Genomic DNA, 17422 nt, shown 5'->3' on the forward strand with positions numbered 1-17422 from the left:
CATCAGTTAATTCCCGGAAGGATTTTTCAGCCTGCTACCGAGCTGTATCTAAGTGGCTAAATGAGGAAGATTGACAGACCCAAGTTTTGTAACCTTAGTATGTTGTAAGGCTAGGTTAGCATTGCCCATTGGAGATTCCTGCTTATTATATTAAAGAGCAAAGACCCTCCATGTTCCAGCAAATTGAAATCATATGAGGAAGACTATTCTTAAGAGTTGGTTTGTGATCTGCTCTTCTGATTCTGGGGAAAGTTCTGCTCTAGATGAAGATGGCATGAAAGTAATCAGAGCATTTTCATGTGAAAGTTCTGTTCTCCTCTTCCACAGAAGAGTTTGTAATGTGCCTTGATATCAGGAAGCTGATTCAGTTGTCTTTTTGCACTATTACATAATTTTAATGGGTCTTTTCTGTTGAATCCTGGTCCAACATTTCTTAGAGAAGATGTAGACATTTTATGGCCTCCCGGCCACATCAGTTCTTTGGCTGTCCCCGTGTGGGCCATGTGAGGCACTTGGAAATTAGAAATCAAATCAAGCATGCTGCAGAGGACAGAAGAAGCCAAGTTGGGTCCAGCTCTGCACAGTTGCTGTGTGCTCCTTCAATCAGCTGTTGGCCGCAGGAGGATGAGGGGAGAAAGTGCTTTTCTACTTCTGTACAACACTCACCCCTGATCTGCAGCAGCCTGAGGATTGAGATGAGTTTTGAGGACATCAAATCAGGTTACATTGGTTCGGCCCTCCACAACAGTTCATTTTTCATGTGGCCCCTTGAGAAGATTAATTACCCACCCCTGACTTAAAATAGAATTGGAATTTGGAGAACTAGTTTGGTATAAGGCAGAAGTCCCAGTCCGGTGTGGGAGGGGGGGCTTGCAAGTGGCAGGAACACACAGCTCCATTAATCTGGGTGGCGGGTGCGCATGCATGCCCCCTACTCTCATAAATGGAGCTTCGTGCCTGAGCACAAGCTCCTTCTACTCATGCAAGTGACATTTTCTAGTGCAAGACCCCACTGCTTGTGTGAGTGGAGCTTTGCACTTTCATGTGCTTGCCCTCCACTCAAGTGGGTGAAGCTTCATGGAAGTTGGGGACCCCCAAGTTAAGGCATCAGGGTAGAAACCAGAAGACTCTGGGTTCTACTTCTGTCTTAGGTATGGTTCCAGCTAGGTGATCTTGAGCCAGTCACTTTCTCTCAGCCCTAGGAAGGAGGCAATGACAAACCACTTTTCAAAAACCTTGCAAGGACTTGTCCGGGCAGTCTCCAAAAATCAGACAAGATTGAATGGAAGAAAAACAAAATTGGAATTCAGACTACAACTGAAGTAGCCACTCTTAAAATAATAGTTTTTTCCTAGAAAAAGGTGATTCGTTGATTGTATGATAATAGGAGGAGGAGGATGACAACAGCGATGACAAAGTTGTCCATGCATTGGATTTTACCATTTTTCTTTGACAGTTCATGTTAATATGCCATCAGATGCTTAGTTTTATCCACATCTTAAGAAATTAAATCTTTCTCAGGAAATTATACTGATTATCAGCCATACTGGCTATCACTGAGATCTGTGGGGGTTAAAAGTCCATATAGGTTAATGGTGCCACATTGGTGAAGACTACTCTATTTCATGGAAATATATTTGAGTCAGAAATGTATAAAATACCTTCTCCTTGAGTTCTCTTAGGTGTTTTTAATTTTAGCCAGATTGAGTTTTCAACATTCTCCTCTGCTAGTAGAGAATTGAAGTCTAAAATCTGAATTTAGTTATCCTATCCTACCTCAAAGGACTATATTTGTAGAAGAAACTTGATAGGTTATTCATAAGGGATATACACTGAAACGCTTCCTTTAAAGACTTCCAAATTCCAAAAACATGCTTCAAAGTATATGGGAGCACAAAAGTGGCTCCTGTTTCCAGCTCTTTAAAATAGCATCGTCATTTTTTGTGATCACAAAGTTGCTTGGAGGAAGTTGCAGACAGATGTCTCTGCATGCTTCAAAACATCCCCATTAGGTTGAATCTAAAGGATTACACAGCCCTGAAAAAATGTTTTGGAGTTGTAACCTCTCTTTGCCAAGTAAAAGCAGGATTGCAACTTCATCTGTGTAATATACAGAATCTGACCTAAAGACCGTCCATTCAACAACCGTTCAAAATTATGATGGGTGCTGAATGAAAGAACGTATCAACCCCTCCCAAAGGAGTCTTTTTGCCCTGTATTTCATTAATTTCTCAGAAAAGAAAATAAAGTTTATGGCTAGATAATGATGCCTTTCAAGTTTCTTAAATGTAGAGGTGGATAACTGGATAATTCAGAAACTTACAGTTACCTATATTAGGAAGTGAATAAGGCAGGCCTGTGATGAAAAAATAGCTACTGTTCTTGGAGAGCTGTCTGGCCTCTAATGGAGTGAGTCAGTAGGACAAGTTGGCAAATTTCAGTCCTATTCTGACCCTAACCTTCTCATGACTTTTTCAGATAGAGGATATGTCTGATGCAGCCTTTGCCACTCTCCATGCTAAGTGTGAGGAAATGGAGCGAGCCAGGTGGTTGTGGAGCACAAGTTTACCACCACAACGGCGAGGTAGCAGGTAAGACTGGCTGCTGCTTCAGAAGCAGAGTGCTTATCAACCTAAAATATTCAGTAGTAAGCACCTGCTGTTAACTTTTCAGCAGCATTGTAGTAAATACCATATCCCTTTGAGTTCTAAACTGATCCAAAACTCATTTGGGTATGAATAATGGGAAGTTGCAGACAAACATTTCCTGGTGCTAAAGTTTTTTGCACTGGTGAGAATACCTCCTTCAGTAAATAAATTTGATTGCAGTTGTATGAGTGCTACTGGGATATTATTTTCCAGGAAGAGTTCAGAAGCTTTACAGTCTTATATAATTTGGTAATCACATCTGCTACAAAGTATAATAGGATCAGTCCCTGTTCCAAGAAGTTTAGAGCCTGAACTTCAAGAAGTAGGAGCAGCGGTGGGGGAAATGAAAGTTGGGATAGAGAAAAGATGTCTCAGCTACTATTGTTTCATGTGTGAAGGTGCTTAACAGTTTGTGCCTTTTGAATTTTCAATATTTCTGCATAGATATGATCTAAAACAAGATGTATTCTCCATGGAACATTGTCCATGGGGTCGCGATGGGTTGGACACGACTTCGCAGCTAAAAACAACATTCTTTATACAAGTCCTAAAATTAGATAAAGAGAACCCAATGAAACAAATGAATCAAAAACAGTGTATCTGTTAATTCATTTATCAGGGGAAATAATCTAAAACCACATATTTGTATTTGGCAGAAATATGTGAATCTCTAGAATTATCAGTTTAAAGGAGGAATTGGGGTTGTATTTCAATAAATGAGGAACAGTGCGATGGTTCAGTGGTTAAGATGTTAGTGCAGCCCAGGTTCAACACCCAAGCGCCATGTGACAGGGCAAGCTCCCACCCATACCCAAGATCCTGCCAACCTAGCAGTTTGAAAGCAGGCAGCTGCAAGTAGATAAATAGGTGCCACTTCAGTGGGAAGGTAACAGTGTTCTGTTACTTAATGCTGGCCACATGATCACAGAAATGTCTTCTGGCAATGCTGACTCAGAGATGAGCACCCCTCCCTCTTCTTCGGCAACAACAAGCAGAGTAAAATCCACAAGGACTCTTTTACCTTTTCATTTCAATCAATGAGATGACAATCAGATCTGAGTGTGAGCAATCCTGCTTTATTTAAGGAGCACAATTATGGTATTCACTATCAAAGTCTGATCTTCTCAGTAGGTGCCTGACTGTTTTTATGGCTCAAAGGAAGATTTCTGAGGACCTCTGGAAAACAGTTTTAGATACTCACTAGACTAGAAGAGGTTGTCATACTATTTTCAGAGAGTTTGGACTTCACCAGTTCAATGTCAAGCGGATGGTTTTGAATTGCTTCCTATTGTGTATTATTGTTAGTTTCTCCAGATTGATTGGCCAACCCAGACCACAATAAGAGCAAACAACCCCAGAGTAGTGTCTTAAGAAATTAAGGGCCGATCTTTCATAGTTGAATGTCAGTATTTGAGCCAGTACTCTTCCCCCCACCCAAAAAAAGATGCTCATGTATAGTTCACGAAATACCATATGGATGAGCCTGAAGGCTGTTAGAAGAATGTTCTGTGGACAGATGAAATGAAAACTATATTTCTTTTGACTGGAATAAAAAGTGTTATGTTTAGTAAAAGGCAAATCCTGTCTTCTTGTATGAGAATATTTCCCATCTTTGAAACATGGCAGATCATGGTTTGGGCTTGCTTTGCTCTTTTTTGGATCAGGACAGTTTGTCATTGTTGAAGGAACTGTTCTGAATTAAACCAGCAAATTTTGTAGAAAAACACCATGCTGTCATCTGTGCACTAAAGCTCAACTGCTTCATGAGCAGGAGGGCGATGACTCAGAACATGTTGCATGACTGAAGAATGGCTAGAACAGAAGCAAGTTAATGTTTTGGAATTGCCAAGTCTGAGCCCTGATCTTGATCCTATAGAAATGTTGTTGAAGGTCTTGAAGCAGACAATTCATGTGAGGAAGCCCACCAATGTCCCTGGATTGAAGCTGTTCTGTAGAGAGAAATGGGCTAAAATTTCTCCAGGCTGATTGCAGACTGATCAGTAGTTAATGGAAATATTTAGTTGAAGTGACTGCTGCCCATGGGAGGCACACCAATTATTGAAAGCAAAACTTTTCATACTTGCACATACATACTCTAATATGTAGCTTTGGATCATTTTCATAAATAAAATGTCTTTGATTCATTTAATTGGGTTCTCTTTAGTTTTAGAATGTGTGGAGAACAGGTCAGGTTCTAGATCATATTTATACAGACATACTGAACGTTCAAAAGGGTTCATAAACTTTAAAAGCACCGCTGTAATTGAGTTCTTGAAGTAGTAAAAAAGGGTTCACGTCCAAAGCTTTTGGAAGAAGGACAGATTCAGAAAGTGGGGAAAGACATAAGAGAGAGAGAGAGAGAAGCCTTTTCAGAAAGAAGGGGGCCTTGTGTGAAAAGAGAATGACCATCATGGGCAGAGATGTATCCAAGAGAGGAGGGAAATGATAAGGATTATGCCAGGATTCTTTAGAATAGAGGACTTTTCATTGGCACGTAACTGTTCATTTTTCTGCTTTCATTTACTTGGCTAGTAACTATTTACTTTCCTGGTTTCATTTACTATTTCTACACTTCACTTATGACTTATCTGGATTAAGATGCGAGAATGTAATAGGATACTGAAGAAAAATTGTACGAGTTAATAATTGCCATACTTATATATTGGTATTTATTTTAATTTCAGGTCATACAGGTCTACAGATGGGTGGACAACCCCACAGTTGGGGAATCCATCTACCCCACAGCCAGCCTCACCTGATGTTGGCAACTGCTGTCTGCATTCTGATTTCTCCTATCTACACTCTCCACGCAGCCCCATCAGTCCTGACCTGTTCTCTGGGCCTCATACCCCTTTGTCCCGAGAATCCATGTGGCATCTATCAACAGAGGACACGCATTGTTCCACACCGGACTCTGGCCTTGATGAGCAAGTGAGTGAATGAATCCCTTCTGGCATTTAATGAAGCAACCCATGTCTTTGTTAGCCTTCTGAGGATCGCTCCTGTTAATTTGACTTTATTTACCTATAAAGATTGAAAGCATTCTTGGTTTAGTTATTTCTGTGCTCCCCTCTGCCCCCAGATTTAGGGGATACCAGCTGCATACAGACTGAAAATTGCTTTTAATTGCAGTTCTGTTCGGAAAGGACATTTCTGGTTTCTAGATTGGGTCTGTTTCCATTAGTCTTGATTGTTAACACTCCGCAGCAGTGTGCTTCATTGCTGTAGCTGCTCAATGTCTTTCATTCCAAGGGCTTCCAGATAAGATGCAATGGGTCATGGAGGCAATGAAGCTACCAACTGTTCTGCCTTTTTTTCCCCAGACTATACACCCCTGGGAACGCCGTACTTTCCCACTATCCTACAATCCCAAGATGGAGTGTGAGGAACAGACAGACCCACAGGACCGGTCATCACGTTGCACGCGCCGCACATCTGGCAGCAAGCCCTCCCGAGAACCAGACACGGCCTCCATCTCACCTTCCCTTGCTTGCTGCAAGAGCCGGAATTCGGGGGCCACAGCCACAGTTCAGCGGCCGGCCCACAGATAAAGAGAGGGACAGAAAAATGGAGCAAAAAGAAAAAAAAATCCACCAAATTAACTCTTGGCATTAAAAGTTTCTGAAATCTGCGTTTGATATTCAAACATTCTGCCGGGAATTTTCACAGTTTTTAGTGAATTTAAGGAGTTTAGAAACTGTTTTCTTTCTTTCCTTCCTTTCGCCCCCCCCCCCCACTTTCTTTCCATGTTTCTTTGTCTCAAACACACCTTATCCAGTGCTGTGGTCTGATGAGGAGAGCAAACCTGCCACTCCCTCCCTGATTGCAGAATACGCTCCTCAGAAAGGAGAGTGAAGCAGGCTGGTTGACCCTGGAAAATTAGTTCACTGGTGAAAGGATACTTTTCATTTGTTTTCTTTCTTTTACTGTTTAGTGTCTTGTTTTCCTCACCTGCCAACATCATGGTCCCTCCCTCACCCTTAAAAGTTTAGTGAAGTGAAATTAGTGAAAACAAGTGATGTTTCCTGAAGGAGAACTTCCCTCCCTCCCCACCCACCCACTGGCACTAGAAAGCACTTGCAATGCAAACTGAAGATCCCTTGGTTCCTTAAGGATAGCTACCCCTTGTACCAACTACCCACAAGAAGCTCTTCTCCAGCAACCTTGATATGTTCTGGGGTTTTCTGCTCCTTCTGAGACTGTCTCTCCATGTTAAATAAGAAGTTCAGTTGTGCGAGAAAAAGCATTTTTCCATAATCAGCCTGGATATGTTTTGGATGTTTTATTCATATTGTGTTTTGTTTTTTAATGGGCAGATTATTAGTGGGGATAAGGCTGACAACCATTCATTTTAAGAGGAACCTTTTTTCATGCTTTTTTTTTTTGCTGGATGTGATCTAGGATTACTTTTCTTCCCTTTTCCTGTTAATTACTAACACTTATGTGTTTTCTTTTAATTTTGCATTCTGTCCATTAGTTTGAAAGCTGTAGGTTATACATCTGCAGCTAATAGATTGCAATACAGTAGTGTTGAGCCTTAAGTACTGGGAGCGATGTCACAGGATTCAACAATTTGCCACCCCAGATCCACAAGCCATAGAATGAGTGTGATATAATCTCATTGTTCCCTTTTCTTCCACCTCTGTTAAAAGTTGTAGTCTATGCATTGCTTGAGATTGCATTTAAATTTGAACATGTCTGAGTACCAAAATATTTGTTTTTTCCAGAGAAAGTTTGAATATTGTTTTTCACCTCTACCTCTTAACCGGACTGCAGCTTACACGTTTTGAGGAAGAAATGAATCAGTCCTGTCCGTCCCCAGTCCCCCACCCCACCCCCAATGGCTTGGGCGGTGTGTTGCCAAGCTGAACAAATCTGAGGTTTTGTTTTGTTTTAATTTAAAGAGCAGTTTTGAGAGAGAACTGAATTTCAAGTTTTCCTGAAAATGGCTTGGGCTGACTCTTGTCAAACTGAACAGATTTGTTTCGTTTTAATTTAAAGAGGTGATTTTGAAAGAAGTGAATCTCAGTCATGTTTTAATTTTTCCCTTGGCTGAATCTTGCCAAGCTGAACAGATCTGAGAGAGTTTTGAACAGTTTTGAGAGAGAAGTAAATCTCAAGTCTTTCTCCCCCCCCCCCCCCTCTAAATGTGGCTTGGACTGACTTACCAAGTTGAACACATCTGAATTTATTTTAAAAAGGCCACTGTCTTCACTTCACATCTCTGGTCACTCCCATATTTTGCACACCAATCCATTGTAATGTTTTCCTAACCTTAGCGGTGTGGCTGTTGGTCCGTCCTGTTGTTAAGCATTGCGCCTGTCTTCTGTATATCACATCACCAAAAAAAGGAAAAAAAAACTTTTTTTCTCATTTTGTAATTGTAACAAAATAGTAGCTAAACTGCTTAATGGTTGGGGTTTTTTCACAATTTTCAACATTACCTAAAGTTTTTGGTTCTGTTCTAGTTTTATTGTTGTTGTTTTTTTTTACAAAAAAAGGAAAAACCCAATGCTACTATATCCCTCTGCATTAAGTGCTTTTCTATTTATAAAGTTGAGAATTCTGAATAACCATCTTAGCGTTAAAAAGGAAAAAAAACTACAAAAAAGAAAAATAAAACCCACCTTGTATTTTGTAAATATTTCTTTTCCTGCTTCAAGCTGTGTAATGTCCTTGTTATATAGAAATGCTTTTCTTCAGAGAAGCTGATCTTTGTTTAATGTCTTGATTCTGTTGGCCAAAGCACCAATGTGTGCTTATAAAAAAAATTAAAAAAATTTAAAAGTTAAGGAAAGTGCTATAATTTATTGGGGAAGAATATGGGAAGAATACATTGTGAGGCATTTAGAGAATTATGGAAACTATTTCAACAGAGAACACAGTGGTTTCCATTTTGTAAAATCTTTTGTAAAAAGATTCTAAAATCTTTAAACAAATTTTAAGAACTATTGATAGTGCTTCAAAGAATAGTGCCTTTTTGAGACAAGTGACTTAGCCAGGATTTTGAGAATTTTACTTTTTATGGTAGGTAAAGCAGCTGAATGAAAGTGAATGCCATTTATGGAATGGGCAAGTTAATGGTGCAAGAGATGGAGGGTGGAAAAACAATCACGGTAGTATTAATCAGCCCAGCATGAGCACCATCTCATCCTTTCAACAAAAGGAAAGTTGTCTTTAGAGTCGAGTTTAATTCTGATCATAAAACATTTGAGTCTGGGAGCTTTTCTTAATGGCAGTTTGCCCCTGCTTCTGTCTGGGAAGTTTTCTTCAACAAAGACAAATACATTTAATATTGTAATAATGACATTTTTATTTCCAAATTCACTTTTACAGCAACAGTCAGTGTAAACCAATTGTTAAAACACACAGATACAACATGGACAGTTACACACAGGTAGCTAAGCTAGGATGACCATACGGAGATCTCATGCCCTTCCCACCCCCTCCCAGTTTCCCCAACTCTGAAAAAAACTTTTAAAAGGGAATGATGGTGTTATCCAAACTCCATTGTCCCTTTTTTATACTTGCAAATTTATTTAATAAAGCCCCATTTTGCGAACTTCAAAACCAATATGTCATGTTTTAACACTTTTAAGCCCTAGATATGTATATTTATATACCAAGACAAGAAATAAGCCAGTCAGTTTAAGATGGTTTCGGTCTGGAACCACCATGGGTCTTCACCATCTGGGAGAAAACGTCTGTGAATCCTAGAAGGACACAAAGACAATCAAAATACAGTTGGGAAATGGGACCTATGATCAAAAAAAGGGCTAAAATAGGGTAGGTGAAAGAATTCAGAACACTTAAATATGTGGAACGTTTGGGAAAGAGAATTTAAGCACTAGTGAAAATGTGAATGGAGGCAAGGCATAATTTTCTGAAAAAGGACTTGAGGACCAATACTCTTGCTAGATATAAGAGCACGATTGCTCTTCACTGTTCCATGCTGGAGAAAGAGGGTTATCAAATGGGGTGTTTTTTAGGCTTATGCTACTACAGTTGCTGCTAAATATATTGTAAGGTTTTCCAGCCCAAAGTACTCAAATGCAAGCAAAAAATCAATAGCATAGTGTTATAAGCTTCTCAGTGAGAGGATTTTCCTATTTGATTATTTTTAGATTTTAAAAAGAAGAAACTTACCATTCTAACTTAACTACAGAGGTAACAACAGGCTTATAAATGACTGGAAAGTGGCTGTTGATGTTCAGATGAATCCTCTGGAAAATCTCTTCCACTTGAGCGCTATCTTGGAGTAAAATACCTCCTTGGCTCTAGAAGCTATCCATAACTGTCCAACCACTCTCCCCTTCAGATCCCACAGGTTCTGCTTGTCAAAACCTTCTTCACATGATCCAGATGATTGATTAGCATATAAAAAAGAGCAAACTGCAGCCCTCATTTGAACTGATGGGGCAAGTGATTTCCCCTTGACCTTTATCTTAGTACTGAAAAAGGGATGGTGGTACCACCAATAAACATCATGTCTTACAGCAAATCTAAAGGGCAATGCTGCTGACCCAAGAATTATCAATTTGTGTGATTTGTTCAACCAGGTGCTGCTCCTCTACCCCTTCTCCCTCCCCCAGAATATGACAGGTATAAAGGATCATAACACAAATGATAACAGCCGGGCCTTCTTTTAATTGGCTTGGAAAACAAAATTTCTTCGTTACCATGGATGCTCAATCTGTTGCCTACTAAGGTGTCCTGATTTTGGTAATTTCAGAATTACAGACTTGAAACCAGATCAACATGTTAAAAAATAGATTGCTTCCAGAGCAAACCAGTTTTCTTAAAAACCTAGCACCCTTCAGCTTTGATCATTGTCAATTTTTGCTGTCAATCAGACACATGCAGACCAGATTTTGAGTTAGCATGATCACCTTTAGTCACATGCATGAAACTACAGCATGCAGATAAAAACCAATCTCTTTAGGATTTAGCTCATCCTAGAAAGGATACAAAGCTGGGGTTTTCATTACAGTCCAAAGGGATGATCACCAAGTAAACTTCCTATTATTGCTCTGAGTGTAGAAAAGCAGCCAAGAAAACAGAATTCAATTGTGATGAACCCCATTATGATTGTACACACTGCAAGCTTCAGTTATTGTGGAAAGAATGACATCTGTAAAATCAACTAGATGTTCTCACGTGCTCTTAAAGCACTCCACTGTAATTGATCCAATACACTCTTCTTGTTCTACTCACCCTATAAAACTCCTTATTTTTATGTTCTTTTTAAGTTTCAATCAAATCATCTTAAAAAAATGTCTTGGCAATTTCAAGCAACTACATCTGGTAGAAAAGGACAAACCAGTTATTCACAATTTCTACTTAGTCTAATTTTGTTGCCCTTCGCAGATATATTTCACATAACATAGATGATTGGAGGAATATGTCGTTTTGAAATTAAAAATGGAGAACAAAGGAGAAAAGCCTTTTCACTTACAGTACCCCTTACTGGAGCAAATCAGCAGCTTCTAAATATTGTCGGACTCTAAACTTACTCATAGTCACCATGTCAGGTAATGCAAGAAGATGGGAATTGTAATCCAGCAATATTTTCGTGGAACATCAAATAGCACAGAAAAATTTCTCCCAACAGCAAAAGCTTGTTAAATCAATGGTTTCATGGAACTTGCCTTATGAAAATTATGTTTCTTCACAGTGGATCAATTAAAGTCCACATATCTTCAGAAATCAAATGTCCTTTTTAGAGGCAGCACTTGCTGCATTGCAGTGAGTGAGCTTAATAGACACATCCCTCACTGCTAGTTCTTATTAGAACTATTTGGCTCTTGCTGAATTACAACTCCTAGCATCCCTAACAGCTTGATAGTTAGATTTATATAGTTCAGTGCACACTGTAATTCTGCAATATCTGAGGTGCTAAAGACTCCCTTGAATAATGTAACTGAATAGCAACTATTGAAAGAAGTGTGCTTGCTTCTGGCTATGATTTTTGATGTGTGATGCTTCTTTCAAATACATAAATATTACATAAATATGTTCTCTAAAGATGTATGAGATATAGGTCAAGATATACATGTTCCCACATCTGCTCAACTGGTGTCCTTTCACGCAATTGTCCTTCCTAAAAAACACCTGCATGCACCATAAATAAGTACATCAATTCCTTTATTTTTAAATATGCCTAGAGCCATACCTCTATCTCACAAATTTCTACATTTACAAAAAACATTGGAGCAACCAGGCCAATTGTGCTGAACACAAAGTCAAATCTGCTTCTTCCCTAGCAACTCTGGACAAATTTTTATGGTATGACAAAATCATGGAGCTTGAAGGTGAAGTGGGTGGAAGAGAGGCAATAGTTACTGTTTGAAAAAGAGAAAAAAGAATGTAATCCATTAAAATTAAAAGAACCTAGCATATAAGAAATCAAGTCCGATTATTTTAGTAGGCATGACTACTGCCTAAAGTCAAAGGTTAATTTTAGGTACAGACAAAAAATGGATAAGCTATTGCCTTTAAAATATATCATTTCAGTTAAAATAAAGAGAACTGGCATTCTGCAGGCTTTCAAGGCAGGTTTGGCTTATGTCTTAATTATCCAAAGCATGCAGTTTAGTTATATGTTGAACTTTTAAACCTGGTTCACAAAAATTCTCAGTACCAAAAAAGAATGGATACATATGTAATGTAACAGTCCTTTCAAAAGCTCTCTTTCCTATATCAAAATTCCTCCTTCAAAGGAAGAAATATACTTCAAATATTAAAGCCTAGCATTCCAGCTCTAGCAGGAGAGAAGTTCGAAGGTCTGCTTGTACACTGGAAATCTATGGACCTGCATTAACTTCAATACTAAATCAGCAGCCATGATTATTTAAGGTGGTCACAAGGCTTCTATGCTTTAAATTTCAATGGAAAAACCTTGGCCAAATTATGAGCATGTACAGAAGATACCATGTTACATCCCCAAGTTTGAGATTTCAAACATCACAAGTTTATCTCTGTTCAATTACATTTCTTTTTGTTTGGGGTAAGGTGAAGGGGGACTAAACAGCTTATTCCACACAGGATGGAAATCTTTGCTTCCAAGTTGTTAACAATTATGAAATCCTGAGACCACAGATGGCTGTTTAACTGGAGGAAGGAGAGGGAACAGATTAAAGAGTTATTAACTTAAAATAAATATGAATGATGGGGGATGTAGATGGGGAGGCGGGGGTGAACAGAAAAAAAGGCCAGAGTTAATTTTTCTGTTATTATCTCCAACCACTACAATACAATCACAAGCCTTGCTTGGCCAGGGAAGCAGAAACTTCATCGGCCAATGTGGCCAGTTGAGGGGAGTCCACCATGTTGATGCTTCCAGTCGAAGAGACATTGCTAAGGCGACGTGGAGAAGCATCTCCAGAAACAGTCGGTGATTTGTAGACAATTTCAGCTCCATGATCAGTCTTGGCTTTGGCGTTCTCACGAAAGGTCAATTTGTGACTCTCAATCTGAAATGAGACAAGGTGGAATGGTGAAGACAGAATGAGGCAGGGAATTAAAACCTTCCCCACCGCAGTCATATGTTGGTAGAGCCAAAATGCTTCACCCTGTGGAAATATTCTCATATTTTAAGATGTGATCCTAAGAGGAAACTCTGGGATCCTTCTTCCCAATCAGAAGGCATTGGTTATCTATAGATACTCGACCAGTATATCCTGACATATTACTACTATATAAAGTTCATACTACAAATTACCCATATTAAGATATAAACCTTTGTGAAAAAATAGTAACTTTTTACAAAAACAACTTTCCAGACTCAAGTGAATATCTCACAGGAAATATGCTCATCTAAATTCTGTTTTAGTCTGGACTCAAAATTTAGATGCAGAAAGCCTCCTTAAAATACTTTGCAGATAAATGTGAGGGGTGGTGGTGAGTAGGATTGATTGTAGCATCTAAAAATTTGGCAAACTCTCTTTCCACAAGCATAACCTGCTTTCTTCAAAGGACAATCTGCCTCTGCCACCCCAGTTGCACACATCTATCCACTCATCCAACCCAACATTAAGAGGTGCAGAATCCCTGTTTTTATAACATTGGGCAGCCTAACATCAACATTGCTCAACACTCATTTAACACTGACAACTTTTTTCCAACTGGAAAAACAAAGAATAGGAATGAATTTATTCCAGCCACCCAGCCACCTTTGGGCATCTAATTCCCTTCTTGCTTTCACAAAGCTTATGACAACAGGTAACTACTTACTGACATCTCATGGGTGCAAGTCGGGGAGTGGGCTCTCCTCAGGGATGGAGGGCTCCGTGATGGGGGAAGGAAGCCCAGCCTTACTGGGGCAGTTTTGTACACGGTTCTTGTCTTCCTTGCCCTTCTCTCTCTGCATGTGGGTGGAGAAGGTCAGTGGGATGCAAAATAGCATCATCAAATAAGATTGACAATGAAACCAAAACTTTTCAATGGGGAGGAAGGGACACATGGAACTGAAGTAAGAGAAAGCAGGAGGAGGTATGAAAAAGAAGCCACAGTAACTGAAGATGGAGAATGTAAGAGCTAAAGAAGAAGAATCACATAACGTTGGCTCTGAATCCTACAAAGGATGGCTGTTACTGATAATACTTAAAGCACTATTAACCTGCAGTGACTTAATAGACCAGCAAGATCAAGCCATTTTTGCAGCCTAGCCTATAGAAAGGACCATTCATTTACCATATATTCAAAAATTGAGCAGTATGTTTTGAAGCAAGCAATAAAGGAAAGATCTATGGCCAAAACTGGAGGCCTCGGTACCCTCCCTCACCAGTTTTTCTTCTGTTCAATGGACTGCAATACTGCAATCTGCAAAAAAACCAGTTTGTTTCAGACCCAGCTTCAGTTACCCCTAATTCAGACGTCATGGTGGCTAATAATAAAGCCTAAACTCTTTTAGTGGGTCTACTATATTTCTAACTCTTTCTACAGTTTATCTCCTATGCCAGTGGTAGGGTTGGTGAAGGCTTGAAGAAATGTTATGATTTAAATCTTGAGTTACGTCTTGGGGATTTGAGGCCATGGTCCATGGTCACAAAAGATATTTAAAGGAGGTCCATGATGAAGAAAAGTTTGAGAACCACTGCCCTTAACAAGATAAAGTATATGAAGGGTACACTCACATGGATTTGTAATTTGTTTTCAATCTACTACTGTTCAATAGGCATAAAAGGAGATGCTGAATGTAGCAATGGACACATTTCAAAGTCCCAATTTCCCTTAAAAAGAAATCTTGAGGTGGGATGAAACATATTATCTTATAGTGTATCTACAACAAACTTTTCTCATTTGTCCAGAAAAAACGGATAAAGCTGAGGTGCTAAATGGTACTGATAATCCCTTTCTCCAACTGCAGCTATTTTCTTTATATGCTATTCATGTGTTCTCAAAATATGGGACCAAGACTACAATCAAGCACATCTACTGATCTGCCGAATTATCCCAACAGTGATTCGGAAAGTTCAGAAGGAAGAAACAATGAAAAAAGGAGGAGGAGGAAGAGGAAGAAGAAGAAGAAGAAGTGCAAAAGTTGTGCCAATATCAGTGAGAGAAGGATAAGGAAGCAGAAAAGTCCTCCCATCAGAAGCCAGAACACTCATTGGAAAGAGCTAATGAAAAACAGAAAGTTTTATAAAGTTATTAAAATGAGATGCATCTGAGTAGAAAGGACTGAAATGCATGTGAGTGGAGCCTCCCTCCCCAGGAGAGGAACACAGATAAGGCACATACAAACAAAAGAATAACTCGCATTAATGGGTCGCTCTCAGACTGATGTTTCAAAATCTAGGCTACATTTTTGTTGCTAGCCCTGAAACTATGTGAATACAGCAATCTAAACTGGGATTTCAGTTACGAGAAAAATAACTAGGTTTAGATAGCTTGTGATTTCAATCTCAGGTACAAAACTTAAGAGATGAAACCTTTTATTGCACAAAAAGGTAATTACGACCGGCAGCTGTTGCTGAAGATATTATACCTATGGTAGTGAATGGAAAAACTGACTGGAATGAGGTTTTTCAGGAGTCTGAATAATCTTGGTCTAAAGAATTTCTTTTATTTACTTACTTTATTTCTTTATTGCTCTACTTTCTATAATAACACCCAAAATACTGTGTAACAGTTTTAAAATGTGCACAATCAATAAAAAAACAAGTAATACACAATAAATGACTTTTCTTTGAAATCCATCAGTAATAATTTTAAAGACCAGATTACAGAGCTATAATGTCTCCTTTCCACACTGCTACGGCAATTAAAACAAAGCTTCTTAATCATTTCTCCCCACTAATGGTACGCTTAAAAATCATATATTGCATTCTGTTGACACCGTGTTCCACTTTCTACTACACCGTTGTCTGAAGGCACAAATTTAATCGTTGAATAAAGCCTAAGGAAAGTGTTTATTTTCTGAAGACTTGTTACAGCAATAGACTAGTTGCAAATAAAACAATAGACTTGAAAATTGCTTAATTATTATAATTATATGGTTGCTAGTAGTGTATTTCCAATTTTAAATTACTATGAATCAACCAAACAGAAACTTAACTTCTCTTTTGCCACCTAGTGGGATACTTGGGCTTGATGAGATTTATATTTATTTATCTTTGTTATCAGACGTAATACCAGACATATTCTCATTTCTCTCTCAATTGCTTGTAATTTAAGGTCTATGGCAGTTTTTATATTTGTGAACACAGAAAATCTTAATTCACACAAATCAGAAAGTGAATGTTGCTTCAATAAAAAGTTCCTTATCCAGTCAGAGTTTGAAAAAACTTTGAAAGTTTTTGAAATTTTCTTTCCCAGTACTTCATTGTGCTTGACAGTAAGTAATATGATCTCATTACTGTTGGTTGCAATAATGCATATACAGTATTTAGGAAAATCACAACATTGCCTTCTTGTCACAAATCAAGTTTTTATTTGAAGAGGGCATTTTTAACTTTGCTACACAAGTTTCAATTTAGCCTCTAAGTAGGATAACACTGCTAGTGACTCACAATATTCTTCTTGCTCAGATGGAGAGTAAGCATCTCACTCTGCTTCTGATGTAACAATATCTTTCCTCTTGATAACCCTTCTGTGTGAAGGAGATTCACATGACTTGTTTCAGTTCACAAAGTTTGATAAACAGACTCAACTGAAGTGACCTACTTTGAATTCATTATTATTTTCACAATTTTTTCTTTTCAATTCAAAGCCAACTGTTTTTTGAATCAATGTTCAAAGTGCAAGAACCATTATTTGTTATTATAATATCCCAAAAGGCAACTGAACTGTTTTACCTTAAAGACATTTCATTTCTCATCCAAGAAGTTTCTTCAGTTCTGGAAGTCTTCAAGATAAAGCAAAATCCAATTGCCTTCTAAAAAAGCACCTTTGGGACAACTATGAACTGAATGGCTGAGAATCTCCATAGACATTTAGCTACAATACTGTTATTCAACTTCTTTAAATTCAACCTGTGTGATTTCACCTCTGTAAGTGCCTATTATTCACTGGCTGGGAGGAGAACAATGATCCTTGGGATAACCTTCCTTCAGCTCACTCACCTCAAAACTCTTCAAAACACATTCACTGTTAACATGATTTCTTCAAAGACTTCAGTTAGTTTAGCAATCATTTAAACAAGAATTAATTCTTATTTGCAAATAGAATAATTATTTCTGCTGTAAAGGTAATTTTTGAGTATATAACCTATGAGCAGTTGTAAGAGTTTACAATAAAACTACCATAATGCACTTTGTCATCTGCTAGCTCGA

At 38.5% G+C, this 17422-nt stretch overlaps 2 protein-coding genes across 5 annotated transcripts in view; one reads left to right on the forward strand and one right to left on the reverse strand.

Moving 5' to 3' along the window:
• The window catches only part of LOC310649627 (KAT8 regulatory NSL complex subunit 1-like), a 133160-nt gene extending 126642 nt beyond the window's left edge, over positions 1-6518 (forward strand). For all 4 annotated transcript variants that reach the window (XM_083378227.1, XM_083378228.1, XM_083378229.1 and 1 more), the window contains 3 exons: positions 2479-2591; positions 5333-5579; positions 5972-6518. In XM_083378227.1, coding sequence (XP_083234353.1) covers positions 2479-2591; positions 5333-5579; positions 5972-6199 — 588 coding nt within the window. In that variant the 3' untranslated portion in view covers positions 6200-6518. The remainder of the gene's footprint in view (positions 1-2478; positions 2592-5332; positions 5580-5971) is intronic.
• A 5257-nt stretch (positions 6519-11775) lies between these two features.
• MAPT (microtubule associated protein tau) overlaps positions 11776-17422 on the reverse strand; it is an 86607-nt gene continuing 80960 nt past the window's right edge. Inside the window, exon 12 of the mRNA XM_083378247.1 lies at positions 11776-13120. Within this exon, the coding sequence (XP_083234373.1) occupies positions 12905-13120 (216 nt within the window). The 3' untranslated portion in view covers positions 11776-12904. The remainder of the gene's footprint in view (positions 13121-17422) is intronic.

Source organism: Vipera ursinii (assembly GCF_947247035.1).
Source record: "Vipera ursinii genome assembly, chromosome: Z".
Taxonomy (NCBI): domain Eukaryota; kingdom Metazoa; phylum Chordata; class Lepidosauria; order Squamata; family Viperidae; genus Vipera; species Vipera ursinii.